Source organism: Diadema setosum, chromosome 10 (genome assembly GCF_964275005.1).
Source record: "Diadema setosum chromosome 10, eeDiaSeto1, whole genome shotgun sequence".
NCBI lineage: Eukaryota > Metazoa > Echinodermata > Echinoidea > Diadematoida > Diadematidae > Diadema > Diadema setosum.
Window position 1 is genome coordinate 25216410 of NC_092694.1, and position 25602 is coordinate 25242011.

The 25602-nt window shown below is 36.3% G+C and overlaps 1 protein-coding gene across 1 annotated transcript in view; it reads left to right on the forward strand.

Moving 5' to 3' along the window:
- The first annotated feature begins 16958 nt into the window (after nt 1-16958).
- LOC140233877 (uncharacterized) overlaps nt 16959-25602 on the forward strand; it is a 64532-nt gene continuing 55888 nt past the window's right edge. Inside the window, exons 1-4 of the mRNA XM_072313966.1 lie at nt 16959-17027; nt 19206-19316; nt 21821-21970; nt 22866-23092. Coding sequence (XP_072170067.1) covers nt 16959-17027; nt 19206-19316; nt 21821-21970; nt 22866-23092 — 557 coding nt within the window. The remainder of the gene's footprint in view (nt 17028-19205; nt 19317-21820; nt 21971-22865; nt 23093-25602) is intronic.

Consider the following 25602-nt stretch of genomic DNA (forward strand, 5'->3'; position numbering starts at 1 on the left):
ATACACGCGTATTGCACGTTACCTATTGTGCAGGCCCTACAGCGCGGGTCTCAAGAACCGGCGTAATACAACTTACGTCGGTTCGTGAGACCCGCGCAGTTTAAGTACATAACCTATGGTGCGCGCAAGAAACGATGGATTTACGAACCGACGCAGTGAGTTTGAAGACAGAAATATCGTAAATTTCTTGGATTCACACTAAAATTACACTATGGATAGGAAGAACAACTTCCACTCTCATCACCCTGTCAAAATTTTCACACACAAGACAGGAAAAGTCATTGAAAACGTTGTCTAAAACTTGTGAGATCTTTAAACGCGATTTGCATTGCATTTTCGCTCAAAAACGAAATAGCGTCGGTTCGTGAAAACGCCGACGATATATATATATATATATAGAACAAGAGTCTCAAGTACGCCATGGATCCAACGATTACAAAAAAAAAAATATTACAAAATTTTCGGTCTGCCTCAGACCTTCGTCAGTGCAAAGACACTGTCTTTGCACTGACGAAGGTCTGAGGCAGACCGAAAATTTTGTAATAACATTTTTTTTGTAATCGTTGGATCCATGGCGTACTTGAGACTCTTGTTCTAATAATTACAACATTCGAAGTCCAACACGTGGAAAATTCCAAGATGAACATATTATATATGTATATATATATATATATATATATATATATATATATATATGATGGTATTATTATCCGCGTGTTGGAATAAGAGCATGAAGACGATGAAGACAAACAAGTTGACATAATGCATTAGAATCCAACTTCATTTATTTGTAAACCAAATTTTCGACCCTTGCACGGATCTTCCTCAGGGTAACAGTGATATTTGTATTTGAAGCTCAGTACAGAAAGATAATAATAATAACAAAGAAACGCGCCTGGTTGTTAGCTTAGAGTTTGAGTGTGAGGACCGCATCAAGAAGTTGGGGGTTTACCTTGACATCTAGGAACTCGCGGCACATGCCTGCTCCGATGACCATAAATATCATTGCTCATCGATTCCAAGGCTGAAGATTGCAGGGCTAAATGTTTGCGGTATTTCTAAGAAATGTGATTATGGCTTCCTACAAGATTTTGTCAAAAAGCATGATATCATTTGTCTCAGTGAAACTAAAACCGATTTGAATTATTCTGAGTATTTTCCTGGGTATCAATATGTGACGGCCCAGAAAAGAAACGTCTCTATCCCCCTCAGCGGGACTCATGGGCTAGCAATAATTGTTTCTGAGAGATTCAAGGGCTGTTATGAAATTTTGAATCAGACTCAGTCTGATTCTATTTTGTGGATTAAACTTGACTTTTCTGGATTCTCTATTTTGATTGGCTCAGTGTATATTCCGCATGAAGGGTCAAGTACTATACTGACGATATTTTTGACATAATCTTGAATGATTGTACCACTCTGCGGGCTAAATACGATCTCCCGTTTTTGTTGGTAGGAGACTTCAATGCCAGAACAGGGATACTTGGTGATTTTCTTACAGTGGAAGATGAGATTCAAAATGAAATCGGTTTGTCATTCATATCCGAGAATATAACTGATCCTCAATCTGAACTTGAATTGCTTGGTATTTGTACTAAAAGGTTCAACAATGATCGTCATGTTAATAATAACGGTCATAGATTATTAGATCTTTGCAAAAATATGGATATACATATAGTAAATGGCAGATTCGGTGATGATTTCGGTATTGGTCGTTTAACATGTGGCAGTGCCAGTACTGTTGATTATGCTTTGGCATCTCCCGAAGTGTTCACAAAAATTGAAAATTTCTCCATCGGTACTTTTGATAAATTTCTATCAGACAAACACTGTCCGATTTCACTCGAAATTGTCAATAAATTTGCTCATGCTGTAGAAAGATCTACTGAAAATTATAATGATTTTAGAACAGACGTAGGTAATTGTAATGATGAAAAGTCAATCAAGATCAAATGGGAGGATAAGAAAAGAAATATGTTCGTTCAAAATTTTGATGATGCAGAAATACTTGCATCAATAGATTACATAGAGACACTTGCTAAAGGAAACATCTCTCAAAGTGAAATTGATAAGATCGCTGGTAATCTACGTAATATCTATTTAGATGCTGCAGATGCGTGTAATATGGTTATTGAGTCTAAAGCAAACAATTTCAAGGCACGCCGAAACAAATTTCACGGAAATTCTTGGTTTGATAAAGAATGTTCTGATGAAAGAAAAGATTTCATACGAGCAAGAAATGTCTTCCGTCGAACTAAAACTGATCATAGTGAGAGTGAAATGAAACGTAGAAGTAAACTGTACAAAAATGTTATTCGTTTAAAGAAGCAAAATCATACCTGGCAATTAAATTCAACGTTAAGGAATTTAAAAAGTTCGAATCCGAAAGATTATTGGAAACTGATTAATAGGAAGAATAGATACTGTGAAACATCTCAAGAACTATCATCGCATGATTTTTATGATCATTTTAAAAGTTTGGGTAGTGGTAACGTACGATCTCATGATGCTGGTATTGAAGCACTGCTTAATGAAATGTCAAATGAAGAATTAGACAGAGAGATTGAAATATCGGAAGTTGTCAATCAAATGAAACGACTTAAGAATAACAAGGCACCAGGCCTTGATTTGATTTTGAATGAACTTCTGAAGAATAGTTCAAAAAATTTGGTCAAGTTGATAACCAAATTGTTTAATCTTATATTCGACAGTGGCATTGTCCCAACAGATTGGGTAAACGGTTTGATAAAACCATTGTATAAAGGGAGGGGCTCACGAGATTGTGTTGACAACTACAGAGGTATTACATTATTGAGCTGTGTTGGGAAACTATTCACGGCAGTATTAAATGATAGAGTAACTTTGTTTGTAGAATCACAATGCCTGTTAGGAGAGGAACAAGCTGGTTTTAGATGCGGATATTCAACTATGGACCATGTATTTTCATTACATGCTATTCTTGATTTTTATTTACAGAGAAGGAAAAGGGTGTATACAGCTTGTGTTGATTACAAAAAAGCATTCGATTTGGTTGATAGATCTTCACTGTGGTTGAAATTGTTCGACCATGGAATTAATGGTAAATTACTCCGGGTCGTAAAGGATATCTATAGAAAGTCAAAATCCTGCGTTTTTTATAACAATTCTAAATCAGATTTTTTAAAGAGTAACATAGGTGTAAAACAAGGCGAGAATTTATCACCAATATTATTTTCGTTGTATTTAAACGATTTTTCGTCATTTCTGTCTTAGAGATACCCTGGCCTGGATTTTCTTTCATCAGGTATCAATGAAACGTGTTCTACCGAAGAAGTGAATATGTTTGTTGATTTATTCACATTACTATATGCAGATGATACGATTGTGTTGGCTGAAAATGCTGAGGAACTCCAATTAGCTCTTGATGCTTTATTTGATTATTGCCAATTGTGGCATCTGACCGTTAATACTACTAAGACTAAGATAGTTATTTTTTCCCGTGGAAAAGTTAGAAAAACTCCTACCTTTCTTTTTGGAGATGACAAAATTTGTGTCTGCGATGATTATATTTACTTAGGAACGACGTTCAATTATAACAATAATTTTAAGAAAGCTATAAACAAACAAGTAACCCAAGCCAAAAGAGCCTTGTATTCCATGAAAAGTAAAATTTTACCTCTCCTTCTTCCAATCGACGTAAAACTAGAGCTATTTGAACATTTGATCATGCCTATTTTGCTTCACGGCAGTGAAATTTGGGGTTTTGAAGACCTCGCCCAAATTGAAACTTTCTTTTGTAGATATTGTAAGGAACTTCTTGGATTACATAAGCGAACTCCGAATTGTATGGTTTACGGAGAAATAGGTAAAGATAGATTACAAAAAACAGTGACCCTTCGGATGTTAATGTTTTGGTTTAAACTTGTTAACAGTAAGATGTCAAAGATAGCGCATGTTTTGTATAATTTTCAATATGTTTTATCGGCGAGGCAAGAAAATTCGATGACATGGGTAATTAGGATAAAAGAAATATTTAACAACTTAGGTCTAACTGCAATTTGGAACAGCCAAGCATCACATCTCACTTTAGCTGGCTTTAAAAGTTTAGTTAGTACCAGATTAAATGATATCTATAAACAAGAGTGGCATAGTAATGTAGACAAAGATTCTCAATGTTTAAATTATCGAATCCTTAAACAGGATCTTTATTTTGAGAAGTATTTTCGACACCTTAATGATTCACAGGCAAAAACTTTATGTAAATTCCGTTGCGCAAATCATAAACTGCCAATTGTTTCTGGAAGATACAATCAGATTCCAAGAAACGAAAGGTTTTGTACCCATTGTAATGAAGAGAAAATTGGTGATGAATTCCACTACCTTTTTCAGTGTAGACTCTTTAATAAAACAACGAAAGAAATACTTAAAAAAATATTACTGGAAATACCCCAACACTATGAAGATGGATCAATTATTTAATAGTCAAAAGAAAACAGTCCTTTCCAATTTATCCAAGTTTTGTAATTATATAATGACACATGTTCAGATTATTAGTATTTTTTATCCTTTTTGCAAATACTATACATGCCTTTTTACAGGCTGTGCCTTCTTTACAATTGATATGTAACTTATTTGTCTTTCCATTCTCTCCTCCTTTTTTCTTCCCCTCTCTACTTCTTCTTCTTCTCGTTCCCGTCTCCATATTTCCTTCATTCTTGTTCACTTAGCGTATGGATTCATTTCCGTATGTCTTTGCGTTTTTCTTTTTCTGTTTCTATTTTTTCTTTTTTTTTTCCTGAACCAAAAGTCACTCGTATATCTAAAGTATTTCTTTCGTTGTTCATTAAAGAGTCTACACTGAAAAAGGTAGTGAAATTCATCGCCAATTTTCTCTTCATTACAATGGGTACAAAATCTTTCGTTTCTTGGAATCTGATTGTATCTTCCAGAAACAATTGGCAGTTTATGATTAGCGCAACGGAATTTACATGGAATTTTTGCCTGTGAATCTTTTCAAAATGAAGATCCTGTTTAAAAATTCGATAATTTAAACATTGAGAATTTTTGTCTACATTACTTTGCCACTCGTGTTTGTAAATATCATTTAATCTGGTACTAACTAAACTTTTGAAGCCAGCTAAAGTGAGATGTGATGCTTGGCTGTTCCAAATTGCAGTAAGACCTAAGTTGTTAAATATTTCTTTTATCCTAATTACCCATGTCATCGAATTTTCTTGCCTCACCGATAAAACATATTGAAAATTATACAAAACATGCGCTATCTTTGACATATTACTGTTAACCAGTTTCTGTTTTTTGTAATCTATCTTTACCTGTTTCTCCGTACAATTCGGAGTTCGCTTATGTAATCCAAGAAGTTCCTTACAATATCTACAAAAGAAAGTTTCAATTCGGGCGAGATCTTCAAAACCCCAAATTTCACTGCCGTAAAGCAAAATAGGCATGATCAAATGTTCAAATATCTCTAGTTTTACGTCGATTGGAAGGAGGAGTGGTAAAATTTTACTTTTCATGGAATACAACGCTCTTTTGGCTTGGGTTACTTGTTTGTTTATAGCTTTCTTAAAATTATTATTATAATTGAACGTCGTTCCTAAGTAAACATAATCATCGCAGACACAAATTTTGTCATTTCCGAAAAGAAAGGTAGGAGCTGTTCTAACTTTTCCACGGGAAAAAATAACTATCTTAGTCTTAGCAGTATCAACGGTCAGATGCCACAATTGGCATTAATCAAATAAAGCATCAAGAGCTAACTGGAGTTCCTCATCATTTTCAGCTAACACAATCGTATCATCTGCATATAGTAATGTGAATAAATCAACAAACATATTCACTTCTTCGGTAGAACACGTTTCATTGATACCTGATGAAAGAAAATCCAGGCCAGGGTATCTCTAAGACAGAAATGACGAAAAATCGTTTAAATACAACGAAAATAATATTGGTGATAAATTCTCGCCTTGTTTTACACCTATGTTACTCTTAAAAAAAAAAAAAAAATCTGATTTAGAATTGTTATAAAAAACGCAGGATTTTGACTTTCTATAGATATCCTTAACGACCCGGAGTAATTTACCATTAATTCCATGGTTAAACAATTTCAACCACAGTGAAGATCTATCAACCAAATCGAATGCTTTTTTGTAATCAACAAAAGCTGTATACACCCTTTTCCTTCTCTGTAAATAAAAATCAAGAATAGCATGTAATGAAAATACATGGTCCATAGTTGAATATCCGCATCTAAAACCAGCTTGTTCCTCTCCTAACAGGCATTGTGATTCTACAAACAAAGTTACTCTATCATTTAATACTGCCGTGAATAGCTTCCCAACACAGCTCAATAATGTAATACCTCTGTAGTTTTCAACACAATCTCGTGAGCCCTTCCCTTTATACAATGGTTTTATCAAACCGTTTACCCAATCTGTTGGGACAATGCCACTGTCGAATACAAGGTTAAACAATTTGGTTATCAACTTGACCAAATTTTTTGAACTATTCTTCAGAAGTTCATTTAAAATCAAATCAAGGCCTGGTGCCTTGTTATTCTTAAGTCGTTTCATTTGATTGACAACTTCCGATATTTCAATCTCTCTGTCTAATTCTTCATTTGACATATCATTAAGCAGTGCTTCAATACCAGCATCATAAGATCGTACGTTACCACTACCCAAACTTTTAAAATGATCATAAAAATCATGCGATGATAGTTCTTGAGATGTTTCACAGTATCTATTCTTCCTATTAATCAGTTTAAATTAGTTTTTTAAATCAGTTTTTTTAAATTCCTTAACGCTGAATTTAATTGCCAAGTATGATTTTGCTTCTTTAAACGGATAACATTTTTGTACAGTTTACTTTTACGTTTCATTTCACTCTCACTACGACCAGTTTTAGTTCGACGGAAGACATTTCTTGCTCGTATAAAATCTTTTCTTGCATCAGAACATTCATTATCAAACCAAAAAATCATGCCTAGCCCCCCCCCCCCCTACATGCACAGAGGCAGCCGCCCAGTCTGAAAAGATTACTGGTGAGAAATCAACTACCCGGCCCACCTCAGCCTAGAGGTAACAAACAATGTGGCAAAACGCGCTGTCAGATATGCGCTCACATAATAACGGAAAACTCCGTACAGCTCTCATCTGATTATACCATCTATCCTCCTGCTCACAACTGTGATTCAAGTAACGTTTTGTATTGTTTTCTTTGTAACAAATGCCCTGGAGTAGCCTATATTGGTGAAACAAGTACAAGTTTCAGAATGCGATTCAATAACCACAGATGTACAATCAGGCAACGCCGAACCGGTTTCCCAGTAGCCGAGCATTTCAGCCAAACCGACCATTCCTTAAGTGATCTTAAGATCTGCCTCTTCGGAGGCGGGTATAAATCCGCGGATGAGAGAAAATTGGCTGAACTGCGCGCTATAATTCGTAGCAAGAGTTTTCAGACTGGGCTGAACAGAGACCTGTCATAGCTAGGCAAATATAGTTTCTTTAAGTAGTATATCTTTTTGTCTCTACGCCTCAATTTAGGCCCAATTTGATAAGGTTTACGGGCTATTACTCAAACATGCCTTTAGAATGTTTTATCTGCATATTTTAATCGTTATGCTCTCTTCGGGTTGCTATGTGTTTTGCGCGGCTGGTAAACGATCAGTTTGATTTGAAAATGTCTATGTCTTACTTCTTATGCATTTTATGATACATTGTTACGTCATAATTGAATTTAAGGATTTTGCACTCATGAAGAAAGCGCAAATTTTGAGCTAACAACCGTGCGTGTTGGTATGTATTTTGCGCGGCTGGTAAACGATCAGTTTGATTTGAAAATGTCTATGTCTTACTTCTTATGCATTTTATGATACATTGTTACGTCATAATTGAGTTCAAGGATTTTGCACTCGTAAAGATAGCGCAAATTTTGAGCTAACAACCGTGCGTGTTGGTATGTATTTTGCGCGGTTGGTAAACGATCAGTTTGATTTGAAAATGTCTATGTCTTACTTCTTATGCATTTTATGATACATTGTTCCGTCATAATTGAGTTTAAGGATTTTGCACTCATGAAGATAGCGCAAATTATGAGCTAACAACCGTGCGAGTTGGTATGTATTTTGCGCGGCTGGTAAACGATCAGGGGCCCCGTTGCAAGAAAGTTGCAATCAATTGCAAATAATTGCTAATTTTGAAACAACCATTCTGATTGGCTCAGGGTCTGCCCTTTTAAGAAGACATGCATGCAACAATGATTTTTATTGGCCAGTGACAATCAGTTGCAAGTTGCGTTTAAACGCAAAGTTTCTAGCAGGGAAGGACTGTTACAGTATGGGCGCTGCTGCGACCCCGCGTCATTTGACGTCATTATGAATTATTGTTCTGGTTTGCATGGGCTCACAGATCACGCGTAATGAACGATGCGCGATGACTGTGCCATATGCCTTTCACGTACACCGTAGGCATGGCCTTTCACGTACACCACCGTAGGCAATTAAGGAGATGTGTGTTAATGCTATGCTACGGGCGGGAGCGCATAACGTCCAGTACGCGAATTCAGCCCGGCCAAACGTACGTGAGTGACCTGCTTATTTTTACAAATTTTGCTTAAAAATACAACCCACATTTGCTGTTATAAGATACAGTTTACTGGCTGTCAATCATGGAGTTTTCAGGCGCTCTCGGCTGTCAATCACGGAGCTTAGGCGCTCTCGACTGTCAATCATGGTCTCGAAGGAGCGCTCTCTCGCTACGCGCATCGCTTGCCTACCCCGCTTGCCCCGTCCCCGCCGGAGCTCTCCCCACCTCAACTCGCCGAGTCCCGTCCCGTCCTAGCAAAGTACAACGGTAGCTGTTGTGTTACTAGTAACGTTATAGGCCTAAACGTTAGGAGATTCGGAGCGGGATAGAACCGTCGGAGAAGTGCATTTTAACAGAATTAGAAATTAGATGTAACGTAATAGGCACAAGTGCTAAGTGATTGAGACCTTTCTCGAGATAAGTATGATCGGAAACTGAAAACTTGGTTTTCAATATGCCAGATAATGTTAGGAGTTTATCCTATAGTCAGTATAGACACTACACTTTGAGTACGTTTTGTACTATAGTATAACACTGTAAAACTATGAAACCTTCAGATATTGTTGTTTAAAAAAAAAAGAGTGTAGTCTTGATTTACATAGGGACACCTTTCGTTTAAATATTTGTCATGAATAAAGACACATTGCCACAAATTTTCCGACATTTCAAACCATAAATGAGGCGATACACTATAAGATTCCCGACTTCTAGAACCAATCTTACTTTTTACATATATTTTTGTAGACTAGCCGACTGTTTTCCATTCCCGTACAAGACTGTCCCGCTAAAGACCCCTAAAGTACTGTACCCGCCTTAACAAAAATACGTATAGATTCTATACGTGATTATCACCGCCTGCGGCACGCGTCTGCAAAAAGTGGGGGGGGGGGGCACTTCCGGGTTGCTTGAGCTTACTACTACTACTACTACTACTACTACTACTACTACTACTACTACTACTACTTCTACTACTACTACTACTTCTAATAATAATAATAATAACAATGATAATTATAATAATATTAGTAATAAAAAGTTCTACACGGCATTTCGTACCGGCTTCGAAAGGTTTCATTACATTTTCGTCCATTTCTATTCTGCTACTCTCGGGATATAAAAAAGGGGACACAAAGTGGTGACACTCTATGTATTCCTGTGAACGGGATTAAAAAAAAATAAATAAAGGGAGAGAGAGAGAGAGAGAGAGAGAAAAGAAAAAAATGGGGGACCGGCCCAGAGCACACCCCCACCCCCCCCCCCCGTTCCGTCGGCGATGATTATGTCCTTGTAAGTTGTCAGTGGTGAATATTATTCTGTATATAGGCACTATATGAGATTCTAACTTAGTACGCAGATTCTACGCATGGTAGAGTTATTATGAACAAATAATAGTAGGCCTATAAAGTATGATGAATGTTCCAGAACCCTGTATTGACCCTAATGTGTGTTTGATTGTTTTTAGTGTGCCCAACTATTAGTAACTATTATAATGATTATGGTGATCCCACTGCTATGATTTGATTGGATTTGATTTATTTCTGCATTTTTACAAGGTACATACAACCTAACAATTTTCCAATACTATTCACTTTATATCCAACACAAAATGATATTCATGACATATACCAACAGTGAAATACGTATTGTATAGGTGAATTATAAATATGCAAAACAAACGGAAAATCAAATGTTCAAGTCAATGGAATGAATACATACAAAATGTAGGAGACCGTCATCGTATAACCTGTAATTTGTGTTTGAGGGCGGCCCCTTGAAAAGCATAGTTAGTCTATGATAGCGAGTTCCCTTTGACCTTTGATGAGATTATCGGGGTAATTGTCCCTGAAACAACTCTTTCCGATCTAATCTGGGATGTATGGCATTTTTTTTTCTTTTTTTTTTTTTTCTTTTTTTTTTAGTGTAAACGTTGAAGAAATTATCTTTTTCTACTTGGTGAATTTACAGGTTCTTTGTCTGATATTGCAACATTCTTTCGGTCCCATACTGATACACCTATACTGTGATGTTGTACTAATATGACTAATTTTGTGACTGTCGTATTTTTCTTTGCAATCCTTTTCTTGTGTATGATCTAATATGGCCTATAACCAAGGGCTTATCATCGGTCTCAGTCAGTTGATGGAGATGGAAACGTATCTAGAGGTATAAAGGGTATATACAGTATACTCGGTAGTCCTATAATTCTATAGACCTGCTGATGTGTAGACTATAGATGACGGTAATAAAAACGAAAGTAGCCCTTATTACCTTGTTATTAGTCTTTTCTGGAATCATCACATGCATTTCACTGACCAGCCATCCCCGTCGTGAGGCCTGAGTAATATCAGAATATAATGTTACATCGGAAGGTGGATTTAATGTCACAATAAGGTCCTGTTTACCTTTGGTAAGCAGTGATTTTGAAAGTGTTCAAGAAATCACTTTTGATGCATACGTGTAGGTTATTTTTATCTCAAAACATCCAACCATATCAGTTTTGCATAAATACTATTATGGAGATATCATTATTTTTCTCATTAAACCCTAACTGTAGACGGCTTACTCTTAAACATTTTCAGAACTATTGTTCACATTTGGCTACTTAACATAGATTATACTTTTTAATTTTTGATTTTTTTTTCTATCACAGACGCACATTTTAGAACTATTTTGTAGCACTAATGCTGGGTTTATGTTTCATCATCAAATGGTTAAATCATGCCTTAAAGAAGAACATATGAAAGAATAGAAGGGCTCACGCTATAAAGCAAAAACCAAATTAGCGATAACAATAACTGATTAGCAGTTGGTCAAAACATATGTCAACTAAAGTTCCGCTAGCTTGTCGAATTTCAGTTCTATATTTGCAATTGTTCTTCTCAAGTCGGAAGGGCGATACCCCTTCAACATCCTCCCCCTTCATGCCCTTCTTTTCGGTCCACCTCTATTGCCCGAGAATATTCATTTTCCTTATTTTTCATGTTGTACAGTTTCTAAATATGCAACTGGAAGTGCACGAGATTGCTGGATTTTAGTTCTGAAAGGTGCTAAGGTTATAGCAGGGGAAAGAAGTGACAAACAGCATGCGAAATTTATTGCTTCTCTCTTAATGATGTGTTTTTATCGATTTTTCCTCAAATATGACAAAATATACGCTATGCATCCATCGCAGCTGGATTTCGTTTGTATGTATGTGTGTGTGTGTGTGTGTGTGTGTGCATGGGGTGGATATCTCCTCCACATCACCCTTCCTTTTATCATTGTCCACCCTCATTTTTCCGTGAATAATCTTTTTCTTAAGAGTATACTTTCCTGCTTAAAAGATTCCAAATACGCTACCTAAGATTTGCACCATATTTCAAATCAAAAGATTCAAAAGTTCCCTACACTGAAGGGGGGGGGGGGGGGGGAAACACTCCCCTTACTTTTTGATTTACAATCTCCCATATATTCCACGAAATCATGTGAACCAGATCGTTGCTGGAATTTACTTCTAAAATTGCAAAATCTTCCTCGTGTGGGATGCTGATACACCAGCCTCCCCTTTGGTCAATCTTCACAGACTGATCTAGTGATAGTATCCATATAGGCCCACATAGTGAAAACACACAAACTGCATGGAAAAGAGGTAACAGTTACAACATCAACCATTCACATTATCTTGAAGACTTCCTTTCTTATCATCAAAAAGGGGACTAGATCATTGGATTTCACTTCTAAAAAACGCAAAATCTCCCTTGCCCACCCTTAGAAAAAAAGGGCCCTGCACATACGGCCATGCTCCCTTTCTCCTTTTTTTTTTTTTTAAACGGATTGACGTCCCTATCCCCCATTCATATTGGTAGTGGGCCCCCTCACTATTAATGTTCCGCCGGCCTTGGCACTGACACTGTCCCTGAATATTCACGTTTTTTTACTGTGTTGAATCAAGAAATTGCAATTTTTCAACTAAAAGTTTGCAAAATATTGTGGAATTTCTCTAAAATTGCAAAAGTATCCTCATGTGGCAGCCTCCCTCCCCCCCACTTGAATGACCCGTCCCCTCCTCTGTCCCCCCTCCCTCCCCCTTGAATAATTACTACGTATGATCATTACATGCCATCTCACAGCAGGTTGCTATGATTATAGTTTCTCACCCGAGGGTATATTGCTGCATGTAGTCTGGCAACCTAACGGGTGGCTCAGGGGTTCAGCACACCTGTGAAAAAAAAAAAAAAAAGTTGCTCCCAGTTGCCTGGTCCTGTATGTAAGATTAGGATACATGTCATGCAGACGGCATCTGTTTCTTTTGGTAGTATAACATATTTTGTCCTTCTTATTTTTCCTTGTTTGTTAAAAACATTCAAGGTATGGTGCAATTACAGCCCCCCCCCCCCCACACACACACAGATTTTATTATTGTAATTATATATGTCCATTGCAGGAAGGGACACATGTTTTCAGTTTCAGCTTTGTGAGCAAATGGTATTAAAAGGTTGGTATGCCTGCTAATACATGTGCATTCAGTCTGCATAATTGCCCATTATGCACGGATATAAACATACCAGAGAGAGAGAGAGAGAGAGAGAAAGAAAGAGAGAAGGGGTCCCGACCGTGTACAGAATCAGTCTATCTATAGCTCCTTCATTACTTTTACTCCATACATGTACGTTGAACCATGGACCTACTGTAGGTCCATGGTTGAACTTTTTTATAGCTACCTCCGGCCGGGAATGCTCTTATCTTCTCGCCCTTTATATATATATGAAGAGTTTGTTTGCAAAAACCGATAAGTCCATATTTGCCAAATGGAGATATTTTCAATTAAAGGTCAAGAAAAATAAAGAGAAAAATAAGATTTTTTTGCTTCTTTAGACCATAACTTTAAAAATGTACCTTTATATGTAGTGACCAATATATCATTTAAAATGTATTATTTTGTACTTTATGACAGAGATCTTACTTCAAAATCTTCAAAAATGGACTTATCGGTTTTTGCAAACAAACTCTTCATATGTATATGTATATATATAACTTATATAACTATATTCGCACCAAATTTTCGACAAAAAAAAAATTTAATGTATCGTCGAAAATTTGGTGCGAATAAATAACACTGTTGGACTGTCGAAATGCATCGGATTCTACTTCGTCATCTTTCCTATACTGTTACCAACACGCGGACTACAAGTATCATTATATAATATATTATCAAACTATGTATATATTGTACACCATATCCAGCCATAACGGGCAATGCGAAAACAATCCCGATAATAATAATAATGATTTCCTATTTTGTATGCGTGCTTTATGACTCACCATTGGTCACGTCTTTCCAATGGCCTTGAATTATAGTTAATGATGACAAACTTAACTACTATAATTATATCTTTTACACAGTGTCAACTTGTCCCGGTGAAAGGTACTACTAGTATACGTACTAGTCCACCATGGCCCAGCCATGGCAGGAAATGAAAACGTGGCACCACCTGCAAAGCAACACGAACCATGATGTCGGATGGGTATCAACACTGGACGATGCTAACTGCATTCTAGAAATGTTTGAAGTCAGCAAGACCACTTCTTTTGTTGGAGACCAAAAATCCAAAGGGTTTGGACACCATCAACTACGCCAACTGGAAAACACATCTGCTGAAGCTGTAGTGACAGCAGGCAATGTGAATGATGAAAAGTCGGGTAATTATTACTTGAAATATAGGGTTTAAACATACAGGTCACTCGATACAATCATGTCATTCTTCGAGTACAGTTCAAATTTCTATTGTTCATAATGTCAGTGTGTATCTCACACACGTACATGAGTGGAACTGTACGTACCATACACTAAAACATGTATAATTGTATCTGGTGTAGGACACTTCCCCCGTTTTTTTTTTTTTTTTTTTTTTTTTTTTTTTTTTTTTTTTTGCTTTTAATACAAGTGCAGGTCAAGCTGGGTACTATATTCACGAGGGTCATTCCGAGAGATCGACATCCACGAGTCATACTCCCAAAGAGTTCTTTACTTAAAAAAACTCCAGGCGCACTAAAGCTTATATGGGTTCGATACTGACAGATGAAAACTGCCCATAGGAGTACGAAATTATAACACGGGGCTAAAGTAAGTCTCGAGCATGTCGATGGCCTATAGTTTGCTTATTGTCGAAATCGTGCCTGTATATGACGGGTGGATTCTACATTTCGTAGGCTGTGTGACTCATGGGCTGTTTCATTCGTGGATTTCAAACTCGTAACTTGCATCCGTCTTCTGTTCGATATTCTTTTGTGTATATGCACACAATGTCTTTGTAGAGAAAAGGCCAACAAAGAGCTTTGTGCACTTCTAGATGTTAATTCAACCCAAACCATAAGAACCGAATCATATTTATTAAGTTACGACAGTTAATCAGAATATAGGTTTTCTTGGTAAATTTCGTAACCTTGTCATTTACGTTCCTATTCCGAGCATTCAATAACGGATTCAATGCTCGCAGCACTGAATCAGCACTCCAATTCGAAATCCAGTCATTCGAATTCACTATCGGAGCAGTCCGACCTGGGCCCTGTTTTATGAAGAGTCAAAATCGATTATATAGTTGATTTCAACTGTAAGTCTGTGGTGGCCTGTGTGGTAAGGAAATTTAGAATCGATTTTATCTTTTGATAAAACGGGGCCCAGTCAATTGCTCATTTGCGTCGTTCATTTTGAAAATATGTGGAGGCATTTCAACAAGAGGAATACAGCCGGTGACGAAATATCATCAGTCATTCACATTTGCCCCCCCCCAAAAAAAAGGAGAGAAAAAAAGAAAGAAACTACGTTCCAAAGAAAATGACTTATTGTAAAAGATGTCTGGAAATTAGTTAACTGAAGGCCTTCGTATGTGTCATATTTTCTCCTACCTTAGAGTGGAATAGACTGGGCTCCATGATGAACATTACTTATTTCTCCGTGTAGGCCCTCCTGTTCATGCTGACATTTGAAATTCACGAGTATTATGACATTACAATGGCAGCAATGTGCGCGCACATCAGACAGTGTACAACGATGTACAATAGGGTAGATTGATGAATATCTTCCAGAAAAACAATTTCGACTCCATTTTGACTGATAAAATGACCACCCTATTGGCCTACCTCTTGTTTGTTATTTATCATTTCATTGATATCTTCTTTCCTTTTCGAGGGATTAAGTATAAGATCATCCTGTGTCATGTTTTCTTGTTGATGCATTGTGTGATGTGATGCGTGATGTGTGTGTGTGTGTGTGTGTGTGTGTGTGTTGGGGGTTGTCGTTTTTTTTTTTAATGGGTGATGAGGTGTCATCGAAAGGAGAATGTTTAAGTAGGTAATTGTCTTTTGTCTTGTTTTGATGCACTACTGAGTGGACCCTATAATTCATCGTGTCTTGAAATGAAAAATCAAAAACACATGCACACGGAACAAAGCAGAAGAATTAAACATAAATGTATTAATTCCTGAGTTGTAAACATCTTTCCTTGTTTTATACTTTCGCCCATTTCTTCCCACATCCTCACCCATCATCCCATTGTTAAAATTTAAAGTTAAAATTTGAAATTTATTCTTTTACCTTCTATGACTTGATCGCACTGAGTAAGAAATTTATCATCTGACAATAAGATTGAATGCTTTGTTATGTTATGTTTTGTTGTATTTGTTGGTTTTCTGTCCATGTCTACACTTTGTACCTTAAAAATCAATTATTTTGTGCATAATCGTAAGGGAACTTACTTCACAAGGCCTTTTGGCTTTTCTCAAGTTCTCTTTTTTCATTTTCACTGTTATATGTAAATGATTGATTATCCTTTTGTGTATTGTAAAATCCAATACTGTTGTATTGTTTTATCCGAAAATGAGATGAATAAACGAATTGAATTAAATTGAATTGAATGCACCAAATAAGCTCATCAGGTTTCTCTGCTTCAAATCGGATAGTTGTCATTATTTACGTAGTGGAATAAAGATAAAAAAATAATAACATAGAATCAGTGCCGTTGACCTCTGCTTGCATGGCAGCATTGTTTTGTTAACAGCATTAATGCAAAAAAAAAACACAAAAAAAAACAAACAAACAAACTGTGTTTATGTGATGAATCGATCAACACGCTTTTCGTCTTTTTAGACATTTTACTAGCAATCACTATTCAAAAACAAGGCCGCATTTTCTTGTAAGGTTAACGTTTAGAATAAAGGATACATATTATGATACAGATGAAGACTGGAAATTTAATTCTCTCCATTTGATTTCATATACGGCTTCAGAAACTGCGTTCTCATCGTACCTGATAAGGTTTAAGGAAGACTCCAACGGATTAGTGCCATACGATGGGGTTCCATTTGTGACGACCTGGCAGATATTTTTTAAGCTGCATGTACGGCCGAAACAAGCACCAGTATGCTCAGGAGAAAAAGAAACAAGAGACTGAGCAGGAGATGCAGGTAACGGTTTGGGAGGTGCAAAATGATGCCACCCCACCCCAGAAACCAAAAACTGAGTTAATGTGATACATTATTATTTATTTTGTATTCATGCCAATCAAATAAAACGTTCTCCGTGTTTTTTTTTTGTGTGTGTGTGTGTGTGTGTGTGTGTGTGTTTTTTTTCATGTTCATGCTCGTCGTCCGTTACCAATGTTTGAACCTTCTACATCATACCCGGTTCAAACATAATGATCTATAACAATAACGTCACAATCTAATGTTCGAAATAACTACTGCGCTTTCTGTTTTAGTTGTTGATAAACAGCTCTAGTCTGAAGGCTTATAAAAATTAGTGTGCCTGATTCCAATTGACCGGACTTAATAGTATGCAAATGTGGGACCTATGACCCGCATTACATGACATTATTAGACTAATCCAGACATTATTAATCGGAGCTTATTGTACTTTCAATCAATTATTTGTCTCTTCTATTTTTGCCGTAAAATAACGACCAGAAAACCGTCTGTCGAATGACACGCTTGTGTGTTGCCCGTGGTTTCAAGAAACCGACAATGCTCGGCAATAAAAGAAAGAAAAATAAACAAATGATAATTAATAAATAAAAAATAATAACATTGAATCAGTGCCATTGGCCTCTGCTTGCATGGCAGCATTGTTTTGTTAACAGCATTAATGCAATATGTCAATCTGAGGAGAATCTTGGGTAAACATGGTAGCGTTGAAATACACGTTTAATCTTCCAAAAGACTACCCCGACATAAACTGCCTATTTCGTATCGATTAATGAGTTTCCGCTGTCGTTTTCTGACCTTTTCTTCACAGTTTTGATACACTCCCGATACCAAATTTGCGTTCTCACGTTTGTATGCATATAGAGCTACAGAGTTACGTCACGTTTTCACATGGGCATGTCAACGTGAATGGATTGTTTTAAAAGTGTTCATGTCTACAATTACTGGGGACAGAAATAAATGTGACATACTACATTGGGTTTGTTTTCAGACTTTATTTTCATTGACTTCTATTCAATCAATGTCATTAGTGAATACAATAACTGATTATAATACTTATTACAATGAAATACCGTACTTTAAAATATATAGAGCTACATAAGAGAATGATGCCTTAAATGAAAATTCTTGCACATATAGCCTACGTAATTTTGCTAAATTTAAGTAAGTCATGTAAGTATGTAACTTATCTTTAATTCCAGTTTCTTTCTGATCATTCAATGACGAGATCTGGAATTAAAAGTCAATAATGAAAAGATAATGTGCCTACGTGCATTGCATATGTAATATGCATATGCATTAATCAATAGTTCACATGGCTGTAATATCATAATTCAAACGTAAAATAATACAACTTGACAGTCACCACCTTCTGAACCGATGACTTTAGACAAGGACACATAACTAAAAAGAAAAAAAAAAACACCGAAAACCCTTGCAAAATGCAAATCTCATGCATTTATGCATTTTTAAGAATAATTTGGATATGAAAGGTAGTAACATAGAATTGACAATTCATTTATGAAGGTTTAAAACATAATGAGCTATCATGTGTCCTAGTGTGGTTGAAATCGGGCGTAATCGCATGATTATTTTCAAGAATTATTTTGATATGAAAGGTCGTAAAATAAAATTGACAATGCATTTATGAAGGTTAAAAACATAATGAGCTATCATGTGTCCTCATGTGGTTGCAATCGGACAATCAACATCTAGGATCTTGGGGGGGGGGGGTAGAGAAACAGGGAGGCGGGGAAGCCCCAACCTCATTTCCGTATATATTAAAAAATCTCATAGTCTTTGAGGTTAAATATGTCAGTATTGATATGCACATCTTGCTCGTCAAGATACTGGAGGATTATCAAAACAAGGAGTTTAGTAGACTGTAGGTATGATGTCAGTCACAGAATCTATTGATGACACTTTTTGTTCTCAGTGAAGTTTATTTCAGTTAATCAATTTCGGTCTTGTTCTTTATGTTTCTCCTCTTTCGAATCATTCGTCACGTTTTACTCAAATAAAACAAAAAATAATATAACACTAACGGAGTAGTCATATCTTTCCCCTTTTTCATACACGTCCCTCTGCAAGCTGTTTGCCATGTGATAGTGCAGTTACTTAATGCATTTTTTTTTCATTTACATTGAAAAAAAATGTATACAGACTGATCATCCCATACCGCGGAAGAGACGGCGAGTAATCCAAGGATCAAAGAAAAAAGGGTGCCCAGCCCGTGTTTTCCTGAAGGAAGTCATTAGATTCCCCCATTTTCAGGTACGCAATGTGCAATGTTACTTGTTTGTTTGATAGTAGGGTCATTTCAGTATCACAAAAAATGGAAGCTATTATATATGATTTGATTTATTTTGTTTCGTTTTTAAAGCACAGAGATATGACACAATGTGCCTGGTTGACTCCTTTTCCTGGTATCGGGGGCGAAGCACGATGGGTGGGTTTCATTCGCCAGTTTTTGGTATTCCTTTCTTTTTTTTTTTTTTATTTAAGTTGGTGGATAGAGAGACCACTACACCCAGTTAGCACCCTGGGTAATTTCTTTTTTTTTTTCGATGAATGAATACAGACGGACCCTCCACGTGTCGTGGCTAATTCATTCACGGGTCCATGTGGAACCGGAATTTGTACAAACTCCAGGAAATGTACCAATGTCTCGCTGGGAAAATGTACAATCTTGAAAGTTGTTTCAACAAGAAATGTGAAAACGTTTCGCCTGAAGATTTAATAACTTTAAATTTCAACTGGAAATGTACAAACACTGACGAGAAAAGTACGCATCACATACTTCAACAGTATTACGTTGGCGATGGATAAAACAGTTGTATAAAAAAATTATCATGAATTTTTACCATTGTAATTTGTTCTTTTTGTTTTTGTTAACCCCAAGAATGATTTTCACTACACTTTGAGGAGAACATGTACAGTGTATGGTGACTTCTCCTTTTGTTAACTTGAGCCCTCCCACCTGCCGCCTAAGGGAACTAGTTGGGATAGTAAGTCAGTTACTCCTGAAAGACCCAACACTTGATATTTTTTATCTCCTCATGTGTTATGGTAAAAGATACAGTTATACAGTGACAAGAAATCATTATTGACTGAAGATTATGTAAGGGGGTGAGGAGAATAAGAATGAGGTTGAAAAGTCACATTATCAGCATGACTTAAAAAAAAAAATAACAAATTTTCTGGCCAAACGGGGAAATTTGCATCCGAACGATAATAAAATCCCTCTTTATTCCTAGGGGCAACAAGTCCAGGGAGGGGGTGATGAGGAAATCTGGCAGGGATGGGTTTATCAAAAGCCAAAAATAAGTCATATTTACCAACGGAAAAATCAGACGTGTGCAATAATCACATATTCATAAATACATCACATGTATATATATATATATATATATATATATATATATATATATGTTCATCTTGGAATTTTCCACGTGTTGGACTTCGAATGTTGTAATTATTATATATATCTATATATATATATATGACCCTGCACCTCAAAACAAACAAAAAGTCGCCAGACATGAATTTTTAGTTAAGACCATATTCTGAAAGAGCAGACTTTAAGCTTTAAAATAATGTATAACTCAAATCAAATGGACTCTCCTAACCTATCTAAAAAATGGAAAGAAAGCACAAACTCAGGAAAAGTGTGAACTGAGAAAAGAGGCTCTGAAGTACAGTGTCTATTCAAGCGCTTAATCTTTACCAAACCGTGCTGGCTGTGCAATGAATGGGACAAAAAACAGGAAGTAAACCACCAGAGTAACAACAATGAAAGGATTATCAGATTAAACTGAAATTAAGCATGCCTCATTAACACATTCTGTCCATAATAAATGCCAACTTTCAAAGCAGTAGCACTATCCTTTTAAAAGTTATTAGAGTTGAAAATGAAGAGTGTGGACAAGGTTTTTCAGAAATGAAAAAGGGATTCAAAAGACACACCTAATAACACTATTCTACCAAAAATGTTCGAGATAAACTGCTAAAAAAGCACACTTTCCTGCCCGTTTTATGATACCAAATTTTAGCATAATGTAAAAGAAGACCCGCTCTTTCAGAAAATATGAAAAAGTCAAGTTTGGCTAGGTTGACCCATTTCACCTATTTTCAGTCCTCACGCAAAATCAGTGTGTGCGACTTTATGTTCGTTTTGAGGTGCACGGTCACATATATATATATATACATATATATATATATATATATATATATATATATATATATAGATATATATATATAGATATATATACATATACATATAATATATACATATTTCACACACAGAATGCAGCTTTCATTCCATAGTTATGATAATATGCAAATTAGAATATATCATAGAAAGAGAACATTATGAATCTCGGCTTCCCATTAGCCACTGTGGCAGATGTAAATGTATAAAATTTTATTTTTAAGGTCAATGAACACAATGGATGCCTTTGGAATTGACCATACAACAGAAAGTGTAAATTAGCAACTGTTCGAGAAGGCTTATAATTAACAACAATATATATGTGTAGACTCTACACATGAGATACACTAACCCTTTTAAGCAAGCGTTGTTGTAATGGAATTGCAGATACATATCGGAAATAATAAGTGACATTAATGTGTGCATTCAATCGATGATCATATTATACTGTAGTCTTCTATTTGGGAGAGTATTAGTTTACCTGCTCAAGAAGAGCAATACATTCCAAAGATCTTTAGGTCTACGTGGTGGTGGAGCTGTAGATTTTATCTATACTACCTCATCTCAGGCTACATCAGCCAGCAAAAGAGCGAAAGATGATGCAAGCTGGGCCCTGCGCCATGCCGTGGCAACTGGCATGGCGGTGATGACAGAGCGCAGGATCTACATGACTCTGCCGTCTGATGAAAAACACGCGGGCACGCATCCAACGGGGACGGTAACCATACTTTTCATTATACCCCGGCCCATACAGCGTGTGAATACCATGATAACAACGATCATTGATTAATCGGTCTGTCTTGGAAAAGTGACAAATTGTTTTGATGCAACTACTCACTCAAAGGCGATTAAGTTTTGCAAATGCAAACGCAATCATAGAAAAGGTAGAAGAGACCTTTTGGAGATTGTTAGCATTTTGTTGTCGTTGTAAAGGGAAAAAAAATCATGGAAATAATGAGAAATATCGCGTTGCAACTTATCTCTGACTTTTAAAGCAATGTTCTTCCAAACTTGACAAATAAGATAATTGTGTTTTTCTTTTCAAGACACTTTCTTTTGAATCAGACCTGTGTAAACGCTATAATCACATCTTTTTATACAAAAAAAAAAAAAATCTTATGAAGCAATTAATGATCACTGACTTCCATTGTAAAATTGACGGGCAAAGGTAAAATGAGTGCGTTGGCTAATTCTTTTTTTTTTTGCGAATGGTTCAGAAGGAAATTGGTAAGTTCTCATCTCTATGTCATTTTGAGCAGGTTAAATAATGCACACTTTAGTAACGATTACGCGTTTCCATGGTAACATCATGTGGAAACAATTTTACTTGAAACACTTAAATAGCTTGTAAATGATCATCATGGTAATTGCCAAAAATTATAAATGTGGAAAAAGTGTCTACAGAACACTTCTACAGAGAAAGTTTAAAACAGGTGTATGCAGCTTTAAAAAAATGGAAATTTTTATATATTTTAAACTGAACTCTAGTGACGTATTGTAATGCATATAACGCAGAATTATTGTAGTGTTATTTTCTCTGAAAATTAACATTGCTGGCACATTCTCTTTAGTACCATTCACCTACTTATTCTTATGCTCTCCCGTTTATATAGCTAACTGGATTTTTCAACACTATTAATGTGAGCGTCAGGAACAAACTAGAAGAACTAGTTGGCCATGGTGTGACCACTGTTAGTGAGGCCAGGCGGCACCTAAAGGTGTATGTGGAAACGGTGCTTTTCCCAAACCCAAAGTCACGTCCAGTTTCTTCAGACACAGCATACTATCCAACTGACCGGGTTATTAGAAACCACATCTACGCGGCCCGTATGAAGTTGAGGTATGCTGTCATAACTTATGATGCAGACTGATTTATCAGCTCTTCATCTGTGCTTACCAGTATGCCATCATTAGTACGTAGTTCGCAAAGGGCAGGTGTAATCAATCAGAGCTATATCATTTTTTTTTTTATACCCGAAATAGGATTTTTGATTAGCTTATCGCAAACATGGGGACTTTTTGCTTTAGGTTTTGCAGGAATAAGCTGGAATTTTCTTATAGCACATAAACTTTACCCAGCAAAGCAACAACTGCTGATGTTTTGAAAAAATATGCATTCTTCATGACATGTACTTGATAAGTTCAATACTTTGAAAGATACATACTAATGTTATATCTGACACTATCAGCCTTATGATAACTTGGGCAGCTTACATGATACCACTTGGAATTATCAGGTAAGTTTATAATTTTCAGCTTATTGAGTAACAGATTTGTCAAATTTTCATATTTCATGTCAAGAACATTTGATGTTGTAATGGTCATGTTCATTGCTTTGCAGAAACTTTCATTATTGTTTTTATTGTCTACACATGTTTCCAGTGATTATTACATTTTTTTTCTATACTCGTCTTATGTGGTTCCAGCATATGAAAGTACATGTTTCTTTCGAAGTTCTTCAACATTATAATACATGATAAGGAATGAGGCGATTGTCTTATTCAGTGTGAATGTTTACGCGGAATAATGATATATAATAAATAAGACTGATAATAATAACGTATTGATTGAATAATTACATCTTAGCCTCCACCTTCAGGTGTCTCCGGAGGCATGATTTTTTTTTTTTTTTTTATGATGGAATTCCATCCATTTTCACGATTTTAAAGAGTGACGAAACTGGTGCACACTCGCATTCTAATCATTATCGCTTCTTCGAGCATTATCCAATGTGAATGTTAGTAGCTTGAAAATAGTGTACATGTGGAATGTTACTTTCCAGAATTTTGTCCAAGAGACACATGACCACCGAAGTCGTGAGCAAGCACTCCTATAAGTAGAAGTAAACAAGCCAAGTGTATGGGCACAATGCATGAAACAAGCAATTGCTTTAAGCAAAAGCACAAGTTCGTCAAGCAAAAGGTCTAACTCCAGCAATTGCTTAAATCTATAAACCTTTTGCTTGTGCTTGTACCTTCTGCTTGCCCCCCACAAATAATTGCTTGCGTTTTAACAAAAGGGACGTCATGCCTGTGCGAACACAAGAACAAAGGCGGATGTGACAGCATATATTTTAAAGGGCGTGTGTGTGCGGAAATATTTCCTGATATAGCAAAGGAGATATGAAATGACACTCATAAATGCACACACAAACGTAAACATACATCTATACACACACACTAACTGGCTGATTCCCTTCTCTGCTTATTTTATCGTAGTGGCCCGGATCTGCCTGATGGTAGGAACGTGGAGAGAGGTTCCTTGCTCTCCACCTATAAAGTCAGACATTACTTCTTCTTTTTTTTTTTTTGATAATATATCAATTTATAAAGCGCAACACCTATAAACATATATTCTTCTGCGCTGCAAAAGCTTCTGATGTGCTTGATGATAATGAACAATTAAATGAAAAGATGTGTATTTAGCCGTGACTTAAAAACTGCTATGGTTGGGGATTTCCGGACTTGTAATGGTAGATCATTCCAGATTTTGGGAGCTGCACAGGCACATGCTCTGTCTCCCATAAAGTGTTACTTTTCTTTTACATGTTGGCATTTGTAAAAGTAGAGTGTCCTTAAATTGTGAGTGTGTCTATAAGATTTGAATACTAATGATTCGGATATGTACCTGGGGGCTTGACCGATGAGTGACCTATATACAATCAATAAAAGCTTAAACAATACTCGTTAACGAATCGGAAGCCAGTGTAAGTCTTTCAGAAGAGAAGTAATCCTTGAAAACATGGGTTTGTTACAGATAAGCATTGCGCAGGAGTTTGGGAATCGCTGCGCGCGCCCAACTTGAGAATCAGGGAGTCCATATAATAACACGTTGCAGTAATCCAATTTACTGACGATGCATGCTTGTACGATCATTTTCATACTGTTCTCATCAAAATATGTCCTAATACGTCTAAGATTATATATCATATGGTATGATGATTTACACACACTTGTGATGTGTGCTTCCATGTTCAATACAGCTCTATGGTCAAAACACACTCCAAAGCCCCTTTTACACTTTTGTTTCTTAACCCCTTACTTTCTCTGACCCAGGACTATCGTTAGTCCGTACCAATTTTTTTCAGCTGTTTACACTCGCCAATAAATCCCGTACTAAGCTCTTGTCCTGGGCTAAGGATAAAACTGACCTGAGTGTAGAAAACAATTTTATTAAGATTTTGGGTAAATCAGTTGTGTATGTATGTATGTAAGTAGGTATGAATGTGTACAATGTATGTACTTACGTATGGATTGATTGATTGGTTGATTATTTGATTGATCCGTATATGCATGCATGCATGCGTGCATTTATTCATTCATTCATTCATTCATTCATTCATTCATTCAT